General features: G+C 32.9%; 2 protein-coding genes across 3 annotated transcripts; both read left to right on the top strand.

Moving 5' to 3' along the window:
- On the top strand, positions 5,387–6,652 carry LOC109326241. Of its 2 annotated transcripts, none has more exons than XM_019558943.1 (4): positions 5,387–5,901; positions 6,031–6,102; positions 6,182–6,266; positions 6,358–6,652. In XM_019558943.1, exons 1-4 carry the CDS (start codon positions 5,572–5,574, stop codon positions 6,375–6,377), a joined length of 507 nt encoding a protein of 168 aa, XP_019414488.1. In that variant the 5' UTR covers positions 5,387–5,571; the 3' UTR covers positions 6,378–6,652. The 2 variants fall into 2 exon arrangements, with proteins under 2 accessions (XP_019414488.1, XP_019414489.1); XM_019558944.1 differs by having other exon boundaries at positions 5,389–5,901; positions 6,191–6,266.
- On the top strand, positions 8,921–10,206 carry LOC109326494 (transcription initiation factor TFIID subunit 8-like). Its single transcript, XM_019559193.1, has one exon. It carries the CDS (start codon positions 8,948–8,950, stop codon positions 10,001–10,003), a length of 1,056 nt encoding a protein of 351 aa, XP_019414738.1. The 5' UTR covers positions 8,921–8,947; the 3' UTR covers positions 10,004–10,206.

The following is a 12,632-nucleotide window of genomic DNA, read 5'->3' as shown; positions in this document are numbered from 1 at the left end:
TAGGGAAATAGACAACTTGAAATACTTTTTTCTTCTTTTGATTCCCTCTGAGCTGTGAAATAAAGAAAAGAGTTTCCATAATTTAGTATTACTTTACAATGTTTGAAGGTACATGAATCTCATTAAATGTTATGCAGCTGTTGTTGATATTGATTAAGAATTGTTCAATTGTTGTTGATATTGAAATATAATAAAATAGATTACTTGTTGTTGATCTTGGATCTTCTAAGTTCTAATTATTTCATAAGTAAGACAAAAAAAGTAGTGGACAAGAGATGAGAAATAATATATTCTCTTACATTATAATAAAAGAAGTAATATATGTCATAAATTTGTTTATTAATAATTGATTTATAAATGATGTCTGTTACTTTTTTGTTGTGTAAGAAGATTTGGTCAATAAAATATGTTTTTATGTTGTGGAAGAGTGTCACAAATGACAATTGTATACAAGTCTCTTTTATATAATTTTCAAAGTGAGTATTACCAACCTTTTAATACGCAAAGCACATCTAATAATATTCATACGAACTTATCTATGAATTATTATTATTATATTATGCTGGGACTGGTTGGTATTTAAGCCTTTTCTTTTAGGCAAACTAAGTGCATCAATACTTGGATTACTTCATTGCTGTTTAAGGCTGATTCGGTTCTCTTTATTTCTTTCTTATCTAAAGTGGATGGAAGTAGAAAAAAAAATGTAGAAATTTTTATTTTTATTTTTAAACGATTTCATATCACAACGTGTCCAATTAAAATGTGACAAAATGAAAATTGATTGAGATTGTCAGAGGAGAAAAATACAGTGATGTGGGATGAAACAAGTAATAAAACCACATCCTCATGATTTAAAATCACGTGCTGCATTAGGTCCATAGGGTAGTTGGCAATTAAATTTTGCATTTTACCACTTCTGAAGTTTCAGGTGTCATTTTGTCGCTTAATTTATGCCACAGAATCGAAGATATCAAAGAAACAGTGAGTGTTTAATAAATGTTTTTTGTCACATTTTATGCATGCCACAATATATATATATACACATACACGTATACATATTAAGTAATGAAATTTAAAATGTATTGTTTCTGTAGAAGGAGATTGAAGCTAGAGATTTGGCATGCATGTATCAATGTGATATGGACTAGATTATTTGTCTCGGGTGTGAAAGGGAAATAAAATTAATTAATAGTAGAAAAGGGTATAGAATCTATTGCAATAGTTTCCAATATATTGTTGGTTTGGCACTGTTGCTTGCAATCGTGTGTCTTTGACCTTGGCATTAAAAAATGACCATAGTAGTAGCAAACTCGTGCAATTGGAAAAGCTCATGTTGTTGAAACAGTGACTCTACTAGTGTATAAGAATCGAACCTGAATGACATGTCCTAAAATGAATGTGTTTTCATGTCACTTGTTAATGAACTTTCTCCGAGTAATATTATTTTATGTTTTTAGAAATTTTCTTTTAAATTAAGTATCAATTTTTTATTAGATCGAGACAAAAAAATGAAACAAGATCAGGTCCAGGACCGAAAAGGTTTCCCCTCATGGTATTATTTAGCGTCATTTTCTATAATAATAAGTACTCAAATAGTACTCCTGGTACCTTATTAGAATTAACTTATGTCTTATATGTTGTCCTAACTTCTGAATTGAACTGTTCATCTACATGGGTTTATTTATTTGTCTTTCTTTATTCTTAATCTTTACCTTTATATATTGTTTTTCAGATTAAACATTGGTTTAGTAGAGTACTAGAGACAGATATGGTTGAATTTGATAAGTCGACAAAAGTATTAAGAAAACTACAAAAGGACACATTCTATTATATGGGAGGGACCCATTGGAGTCTGAGGAAATCATATAGTGGCCCCACAATCTTCACATAAAGTCACATTTCATTGTCAACTGACCCAACCATTCACTGGCTTCTTGTAATGAGCTAGGGTCATTGACTACCCCTAATTTCATTATTCATCACTAAATCCAAAAGAAATATAGTAGAAAGGTATTCATATTACAAGTGGGAATTATTTATATTGATCAGAGATAAATGTTACAAAATAATAAATAAAAGACAATATGTAATAATATTTTTATCAATTGAAATACAATTTTTTCATTTTGGTAGTGAACCGTAAATTGGTTCTCTCGTACTGATTCATGTTTCTTTTGTGAACTGGTTCCCTTTAAAGAAGGAACCGAATTTTACCTATAATTTAAATAAAAGAAAAGAATAATAATTAATAATATACACTTACATATACACTTACTTATATGAATGAGTTACAACAAACAAGAAAAACTAGTGTCCTTGGTTATTTCTCCTAAAACAAATGTTGATTCAAACCTACAAGAAACAAAACTATAAACGACTATGTAAATAGCTACAGAAACCCTATCCTACTGAATATACTCATAACGTAACAATATTCGACAGAGTAACGTACTGCATACTACATACTCACACTCGTACCAAAGAGAACCACATATCAAATAACTAATCTTTTATCTTTTTATTTATCATAAATTGATATTTTTGTTATTATAAATATGACGAGAAACAAACAGTTGTTTTTCTTTTTTCTTTCTATTATCGGAGATGATCCTTGTTACGATATTACCACGTATCCCACGTCAACCGACGGATTGGTTTTTAACTTGTAACTTTTTTACTGTTTGATGTGTTTCCATTTTACCCGTGAATTGCATAGTATAGTAAAGCCAGATAGATATTTGGCATATGGTGACAGATTCCAAGCATAGTGATACCCAAATGTCACATTATTTTCTCGGGACAAAATCACAGATATAGCATGAGCTAAGCTATTATATTGGGTCCTAGGTGCGTTATAAGTACCATATGGATTTTCTATCAGTTTTGCTTATTGTACTCTTCTCTTGGATGTTCATGGTGTATATTTTATGTACCGTTTCCCTATAGGTTCAGTGTTTCACTTTCTGCATTTAATTTGATGCATCAGAAATCTTTACTAAGCAACCTCAGTACTAGTGTTATTACTTGGTTAATGATAGTTCTAGATATATGCAGTTATACACTTATATTACATATAGGTGCAAATATTATTATTTAATTGTACTAGGTCTCCCTTTGTTTTTTGATATGCTGTTACCAAATGATTATGTACCCACCTTATGTGGGGAGAGTGTAAGGTCACAGGATTAAGTAGAAGAGGAATATCATCTAAAATATAATTTGTAATGTAAATATTTTATCTACTTGGAAAAAAAAAACATGTGAGAGATGTGAGTGCACCAAAGCATGTATTAGTATTCCTAGCAGAATAATACTTGGACGGTGGACCATAGTCCAATCAAGTTAGGTAGGAGTATAGTTCTTCCATCTCACAGTTTGTATCACTCTATGTGTTATGGATTTGTGATTGGTCAGAAAAAATATATTTAAGTTAAAATTTAATTATTAAATATTTTTCTGACCAATCACAAGTTTACGACATATGGAGTGACATAAACTATGGGATAACATCGTGAGTAATGAGAATTCTTACTAATTGATGGGATAAATTAACTACTGAATTCTTATTTTTTTGACTGTTAAAAGTCTAATTTATAAAGTTGAATTAATGTTTTTAGTGTCTTGAAATTATGATTTATTAAGTGAGAAGAGTAAAATAGAGTTTAAGTGAGAAAATGGATATCAACCTAATGTAAGATTAATAATTCTAGTGAGAAATTAGATAAACTTTGTATTTCATCATTTTTTTTTGACAAAATTGAGTGTTATATTCATAGAAAGATATATATTAAAATCTTACCATATATAGTAAAAACATTTTTGAATTTAACCTTATGATTGTTTACTTCTCAATTTGTGGACAGCTATCCATTTTGTATAATACTAAGGAGGAAAATTAATTTTGAATTTCCCAACTTTGATTAGTATGAATTCAATGTATTTTTTTTCTCATAGAGGAGGATGTTGTAAAAGAAAAATCTTGGAGGAGATGTGAGTCAACCAAAGCATGAATCAGTCCTGGCCAAATAAAATCTGAATCCATGCCTGCATAGCATATAAGCATTAACTAAGTTTTGAGCACATGACATTTTGATTTGTTTTTTAGTTTACAACATTAAGAGAATATTGTACTAAAATAATCAACAGTTTTCTCCCTATAAGCACAATTTCTTTTGTGCCATTACATTCAATTCGGTGCTTACCATGGTTCCTCTTTATGAAACATGGATCTGTCTAGGTCCAAAAGTGGTGTTTAACCCTTTAGTTACATATCTTCACATGTGATGTGAGAACTTTTTGAGCTCCCAAATTTCAACTAAAAAAGTGGAAGTAACAAAAAAATAACCCTCAAAATTAGATGTGATTATGATATATGAGGAAAACTAGCAGCAGAAAAGTTTTACCAAGTCCAAGTGGTATATAAATATAATATTGTTTGTGATTGTGACAAAGCTGTAAAAAAAAGACAGACCACATAAACAGCTGAGGAAATGTGTTTGTTGGTTGTTGCAAAACACACTGTTTGAGATAAACAAAGCTATGGGAGAGGGAGCAGAATGTTAACCATTAATGGAAACACCATGCTAGTCATTAAATTATCATTACTAGGGACTTCATCAAATTAAGATTAACTTTCAACACTTGAAAGGACATCACCATGGGACTATGGTAATGAAATAGAGTTATGATGTCTCATCTCATGTTCCATTAGTTCTCTCTCACGCAAATCATAATAAAACAAAAATAACAATAATAATAAAGTTTAATTAATATGTCAAGTTTTCGTTTGCGCGACATAACATATGTGATATGAATTGAGATAATAGATCTATCACATTCACTTGATCACGTGAATGAAAAATATTTAAAAAAACAAAAAGTGATAAAAATTAGCATTATGATTGACTTGCGACATGGAGTGAGATATCGTTCGAAACATGCGATCTCGGTCCTCCCTCACTATGTAATGTAGTCCACACTAACTGACACTCTAGTACACACGCACACAAAGCCAACTGGCAAATATTGATTCATTCGCATAAAGTAAAATAAGAAGGTGAAAGGAGTCAGCAAATGGACAAGCAGTTTAGAATTTTAGTGTCATTTGTTTGTTTCCCTCTCCCTTTCTGACTCTTCTTGTTTCTTAATGAATTGTAATTTATCATTACATTATATATTCTTTTTTCCTTTATATACACCTACTGTATAACAATTGATAAATATCTGACCAGTTATTATAAAGTATGTGAAAATGTAACCAAAAAATGTGAAAAAAATTGTGTGGAAGAAAAGGTTTAGAGGACCATTTCTCATAAAATGATCATTTCTAATGCCAAGTTTCACACTTTTTTATAACATCATTTATTATAAAATATATAGTATAAAAATGGGTGTGAAAAAAAAAAACCAGCTTTGTATTTTCCCCTTTCTCTACTGTTTTGCCTCTTCTACTTATACTGAAAAGCAACTCTACCTCACTCTATATATACTCTTTCACTTACTTGATCATCACACCAATATTGAGAACCTATATAAGAAAGAATAATATAATCTTAGTTCTCATAGAAAGAAATGGATATATCAAGTTCACAATACAATAGTGGTAGTGAATCTGGTTGGACTCATTACTTGGACCAATCCTATATTTCTGAAAGTCATTTCCAGAGAGGTGGCATAGTAGATTATGTAGGAAAAGGAACAATGATGGAGGAGGAAGAAGATTTGTCCATGGTTTCTGATGCTTCTTCTGGACCTCCACACTATTGTGTAGATTGGTATCCTTCTACTTCTCAATATACAAAAGAAACTGAAAAGAAGAAGAGGGTCAAAGAATATGGTACAATTCAACAACCTTCACTTCTTGATGATACTGCAAGTTCCCCTGCTCTTAATTGTCACAAGGCAAGTTACATAGTTAATTGATTAATGTCATTGGCATAACATGTCTCTATAATTTCATTATTTTTTCCTTAGAACAATTTTATTTGCTAGTTGGTTAAACAATTCAACTTTTTTTTTTTCATTAAACAGAATTTCTCAGGGAATGGAGCAGTGGAGAATGCTTTGGATTATTCTCAGTCTTTATCTGCATCAAGAACTAAGGTATATCTTCAGTTTTATTATTAAATTTTTCCACCACCTTCACATTATGCTTGTTATTGTGTTGATGTAAACTTATTAGTCTCTGCAGAGAAAGCCTAAAATCAAGAAGCACTTCAGTTTCTTTAAGCGTTCTCTTGATGGAAAACAAGCTTCAGAGGAACCAGGTGACCCTTTTGTGTCTCTTCTATTGTATCTATGTTTCAAGGAAATAAGCTAAGATATCAAATAATTGTGTTATATGATTCATTGGTTTAGATGAAGAAGAAAAGAAATGAAATGTGTGGATGTAGCTTTTGCCTATGTTGCTGCATTATTGTTGAAAGAGAGACCAAGGAAGCTGTTCAATGTTAAAGGGAACTTCTTTACATTTTTCTGAATAGAAAAAATAATAAGAGGCTCTTTTGGTGTAATTTTAGTCTTATTTTATATTCTGCTATGCCACTGCCAATGCAGTTGGGAACAACATAAGAAACTGAACAATGTTTCTGGCTAGCTTCAATCTTGGGACCTCAGATTGTATTTATCCTTTTTTCTCCTGTAATAAACACAACTAATTCATCTCAAATGTTAAGAACAACTCTACTCAGTCAGTGCATTATGAATTTCTACCAATGCATTATCTTTATATAGTCTCATCTAAGTCTTAGTGCATCAACAATGTATTGGTTTAGTGTGTAAGGTCCAGCTAGATCTCAGGATGATCAAAAGTTCAACGGCTCGATTTCTGTGCGCGACACTTGTTGGAAGAGACAGTCACACACTCCGAAAGAGATTAATTCCTAAACGAAAAAGGTGAGAAAATATAATTGATAGTATAAAAAATCTAAGTTAAGTGCATAGTAAAATGTACACATAGGTGAAAAAGTTTTGTATCCTAAAGTAATTAACCTAAGCCTATATATATATATATATATATATGTTAAATTCACTTGTATAGTTTTTTTTGCTTAACCTTTACTTATAAGTCTTCTATGGGCTCTCCAATCCCAACATTAAGCTTGTTGGACCCGAATGTAATCGGGGAGTCTCCAACCGCTGGAGAATTTCATCCATTGTTAGCGAAATATGAGAAGATTAAAGAGTCACAAGTGAAATAGAAGATGTGTTTCTTAAGTGAGACATCATGTCTTGAACCAAAATTGTAAAGCATTGTTTATATGAGTCTTTTCTACTTATAAACTCTTTCAAACATCTCTTACATCTAATATGTGACTTCACACTTAATAAACAGAACGAATCTAATTAGATTTAAATAAAAGGTAGCAGAAAACAAATGAAATGCAAACAATATGTTCCTTAATGTGTCCAAGGATTTCCCAAGTGGAAGCAAAATCCAATTTGCACCAACCATGAGGAAGCATATATGAAAGCAAAATGTCTAGTAATGAGTAGTGACCAGCTTTATTAAGTTCAGCTATTGCCAGCCTAGCTCTGTATTGAAACCTAAGTTACTTGCCACCCAAAATAGACTAAGTATCCAAATGAACCCAACATCCAAGTTTTATTTTCAGAAGAAATTGGAACCCCACCATCATATGATAGCTACCCACTTATAATGTGATCCATACATAATATTCTGGTACAATTATTGAATTTTGTTTTTATATGATATCAAACAAAATCTTTTATTCAAACCAACTCATAGATCTACTAGAAAATAACTTGGATATTAGGAAATGGACAATGTCCCTTCTTTCACTACTATACCCTACTTACACGTGCATTCTAAATTGGCGTTACAGTTAGTTAACAAATAATGGCACCATGCATTATTGCATTATCCATATTTGAAGAGAGAAATTTGTTGAATGAAAACAACAAAAATTGCATTGTACCAGAATGAACAGCACAAATCACAATGAACAGCTAGGTTGATTATCTCACATGCTATTCTTATATTTCAAACTTCTGTTTTTTATTCTTTGTTATACATTATTTGAATTACAATTTTAACATAAGTATTTAAATACAAGTATATATCAATGAAATGTTTAGTAATTCATTTTCTGCTTCTCATCTTCCAAATATAAGTAGATATGCAGCTCAATTTCATTGCTTGAAGACAATTATTAGGATTAAGAAGAAGCATATGATAGAATCAGATGGGTCATAAAACAAGACTTCTCTTTCCAACATCATAGGTTATACTTCTTGAATAAGAAACAAGCACAACAGGACCACTCTCCTCACTCAAATCACATGCCATATTCTCATCAATTCAAGCCTAACCAACACTATTAGACTTAGGCAACCCATTTGCTCCCAAAAGGGTCACGTGCCATGTTATGCTCCTGCTTTTTTTTTTGTTTCCCACCGATATCTTCGCACTTGAGTCAATCATGTTCCGAGCCGGTAACATTCACATGTTTAAGGTGAATCAAGCATGCTACTGCTTTTGTTTCAATCCCAAATTATCCACATTAATTCTATTAAAAGTCCTAGCAAATGCTACTACTCTCATAAGCTCAGCAAAATCTTCCTTCAGAATCCACAGGGTTGCTATATTGATATAATTCATGTTATTACGGCATGTTGTTATTCTAGTGTTGGAATTAGTTCAGTGACGATTTCCAGTTTAATTAAAATTGAGCCACTATTTCTAGAGTCATAATATTTTTACCTTTGAGTTTCACTGGATTCTTTTATCATTAGGGATTTAATTTGTGTACAAAGACAAGCATACGAAGGTATAATAAGAATAGGGTTAGTATTCACTATCATAATATCATTATATCATCGAAACTCTTACACTATCAATGTATTCATTTCGATAAAATTCGGGATTACGTGAGATAATTGTATTTTGATAAAACTCTTACACTCTCCAGAAACCTGATTTAACATCATGAGCAACGGAGAAAGAGCTGCATCCGATGACTTCGGCCGAGCCATGTCCGACCTTGCGGTGGCTCAGCTCTGCCAATCCGCCGGATTCCACGCCGTCAACAACTCCGCCCTCGATGCCTTCACTGACGTCACAAACCGTTACCTTCTCGACTTAGGTAAAACGGCACAGTTTTATGCTAACCTCTCTGGTAGATCACAATGCACCGTCTTCGATTTGATCCTAGGGTTACAAGATTTGGAATCACCTCTAGGGTTTCCAAATCAACCACAACAATGCATCGTTAGTGAGCTCGTTAATTATGTTAATTTAGTTGATAACGAGGTTCCGTTTGATGAACCTATACCACGGTTTCCGATTAATCGGTACCGGAGAAACATACCGAGTTTTTCGCAATTGGGTGAGACACAAGTCTCTAAGCATGTACCTAATTGGTTGCCTGCTTTGCCTGATCCTCATCCTTATATTCACACCCCTGTTTGGAATGAGAGGGTTTCTGATCCGAGAGCGGATAAGATCGAACAGGCGAGGCAGCGTAGGAAGGCCGAAAGATCTTTGTTGAGTTTGCAGAAGAGGTTGTTGAGTTGTAGTAGTGGTTCAGTAGAAAGTAATAGTACTGTTGCTGAAGATGCTTCAAAAGGACAATGCCATGAAGTGATTGTTGATAAGAATTCATTGCAGGAGAGTAATGAAGAGGTTTCTCCAGCGGTTGCAGTGCTGTGTAAGCTTTCGGATGAAGCCGTGGATGCGAAAGGTGGTGTTTCTGTGTTGGAGGTGTTTGCACCTGCATTTGAGAGATCGAAAGATGATGTTTTATGTGATTATGATGAGGAAGGGAAAATTGATGTTCATGCTGTGAGGCCTACTGTACATTTTAAGTTTAGAGCTGTGAAGAAGTTTATGGGTGAGTCATTGGATAGTAAACATCAGAATAAGCGTGCTTTGAGAATGGCGTATTTGGCTGGACGAGAAGACGAGAGAGATGATAAGAAGAGGCGAGCTGAATATATTCTTAAACAGTCTATGGAAAATACACAAGAACTCACTCTGTTGTAGACTTGTAGATTAGTTTCTTAACTGGTTTTGCAGGAGGAATGCATACTGGATTATGCTAATTTTTGTTTATATGAATGAGTTTTGTTATTGATTAATAGTCTAGGGGTTGGGTTAGGTAGGTTTAATCCCAATTAGAATCGTGTATCTTTCTCTACCTCTCCTATGTATTCTATGGAAAATAGAAACTGTAGAAGGGTTTCTTGCCATGGCAATTTCTGTCATGCAAATGATATTTGTATGTAGATTATACTCTCTTTTGTATAATCAAGGCCAAGGGTATCCCCTCACCCTATAGGTAAGGAATAATCTCTTTTAGGGTACCTATTTGTCCCTCTCAATAAGTGTCGCTCTAAGGAATCGAACTTTTGACCTAGTACGGTACTTCAGTATCTAGTGAGGTCTTACAACATTAGACCAAAGTCTTGGTAAGTTATACACAGTTAATCGTAGGTTACCTTTGCTATTTGTGATCCTATCGATGCCATATGAACTCAGAGTATGAACACAGATGAATGTCATTATTAGACTAATACTCATCAATAAATAGAAAGGTATGGAATATGAAATATAAGCTTTGCAATGGGTTGTTCATCCTACATATGCAAGACTATGGCTTTGCCAATGCATAAATGTGCAGTAAATATCTTTAAGATTTTGCATTTATGTCTGTTAAGCATCTGTTTTTCTAAATTCTATGGCATGGTTGATTGGGAGGTTCTTGTAATTGACAGAGCAAAGACAAGGACGGGCTTTGCTACCATAAGGAGCTCAGAAACATTAAAAACCTTCAATGGGATTTTTTGATATTTGCAATAGAATGGTTGTACTTGAGAATAGTTGATATTTGACCATTTAGTGAAGCTCTGAAGGAAGATTTAATTATTAGAATGGTTTGTGAAGGAAGAATGCTAGAGTATGGAAGAATAACTCCTCATTGCCAACATAGATGCCTAGTAAGAAAACTCAGCAAACTAGAACAAGATGAAACATTTTTATAATGTACAAATGACACATTATTTATATAACATTCTTATGTTAGAAATACTAGAGTGGTTATACTAAAAAACATTCTTATGCTACAAAGTTACAACTCTTGCTGCAAAGAGAACAGAATACAGTAATTCTTGTCAATTCTACCAACAAGCATGAATCCATTTAGTACCACAACCAGCCTTCAGTAACATTATGGACAGCTACACAAGACCAACACTGATTCGTGCAAGCTATCATATGAGGCAATTTCAATAGCTTTGAACAATCATCACTCAGCTTCTGGTGTGGTTTTGCTTCTCAAAATGATATCTCATTTTCAGTAAGGTAACAAACTTCAAAAAGCCATGACTTGCCACACCTGCTTGGGCAAGCAAGTCATGGTTGTAGCCTTGCAGGTATATATGTTTCCTGATACACCAAAATTTTCATAAACATGGCATAATACAGCTCTAAGTGGAACAAAGATGGGGCAAGTTAGGACAGAAATTTCAATAAATAAGCATATTTTTCAAGTATAAAATAGAGTTAGGCATGGTACATTAATATTAGGGCCACAATGTGCTGGTAAACAATATTAAACTACATGCTTGACAAACCAGGATACATGGTACTCTCTCCACTTAAAACAATGTGCTGGTAAAGGTGCATGACATAAACTTATGATATAATATGCAATAAATTGCATGACATTTTCAAATCTATACAGATTAAAGAAAAGACAAAACACACCAAAGCTGCAGTGGTTTTGTCTATAAATATAATTACTTCAATTAGAGGAATATCATGATGATGCAATGTGATTTTTTTGGTTACAAGAAGAGGAACTTAATAGGAAAGAACAAAGAAGAAACAACAAGCACAGCACTAGTTGCGTTCATGAATGGACCTAGAACCGTAGGCCATTAGAAATGGGACAAATCAACTCCGGTTTGATTCCTGAGAGTGTGACTCGTTTGAACATGTCAATATCTACTAAGAAGTTCTTTAATATTAAAGAGAACATAACTATATTTATTACTCCAATACTTGGTAGATTTGTTCGCCATAATGGCCGCTATCAAAAAGTCTGAATCACACACAATATTTCGATCTCCTCCCATGGTAGAAGTAAATCATACGTGATACTGAAGAGCTCAATAAGAATCACTTCCTTCCCCACAAATTTTGTAAAACCAGAGATCCATATGCTCACATCATTCCTAGACACTCCACCAAACCCAATGTGTTGATTTTACCCATCGACATAGAGGTTATGGAATGCCATATGATCCTGTGGAGACGTGAAAAATCAAAGGATTAACACAAAACTTGAAGAATTACTTGGTTGGCTAGGTGAAAAGTGGGAAGGTGAGAAACATTACAAACAAATTACATATATAAAATATGCTGCAAAAAATTAGCTTAAAAGAAATAAGTTTTTTTGGTGAGCTCCTAAATAATTAATTTAGCTGATATCTAAAAATCTTCATATTAAAGGAACATTCCCCCTCCTCACAAATTAGGTAATTTATATGATTACTTTAACACAAGATATAAACTATAGTTTAGTTTATATGATTCATGGACTCATTTCTTCAAGAGTGAAAGGTGTATGGCCCAAATATATTTATTTGAATTTATTTTGTTGTAGGCATGT

Source organism: Lupinus angustifolius, chromosome LG14, assembly GCF_001865875.1.
Source record: "Lupinus angustifolius cultivar Tanjil chromosome LG14, LupAngTanjil_v1.0, whole genome shotgun sequence".
Lineage (NCBI taxonomy): Eukaryota > Viridiplantae > Streptophyta > Magnoliopsida > Fabales > Fabaceae > Lupinus > Lupinus angustifolius.
Note: the sequence above shows the minus strand (reverse complement) of the source record. Positions and strands in the feature narration are given on the sequence as shown.

Excerpts from the sequence above, each read along its gene's own strand:
- LOC109326241 (XM_019558943.1), top strand. The coding sequence starts at position 5,572 with ATGGATATATCAAGTTCACAATACAATAGTGGTAGTGAATCTGGTTGG. Across the intron at positions 5,902-6,030 it reads CTGCTCTTAATTGTCACAAG|AATTTCTCAGGGAATGGAGC; the intron begins GCAAGTTACATA and ends TTCATTAAACAG. Across the intron at positions 6,103-6,181 it reads TATCTGCATCAAGAACTAAG|TCTCTGCAGAGAAAGCCTAA; the intron begins GTATATCTTCAG and ends TAAACTTATTAG.
- LOC109326494 (XM_019559193.1), top strand. The coding sequence starts at position 8,948 with ATGAGCAACGGAGAAAGAGCTGCATCCGATGACTTCGGCCGAGCCATG.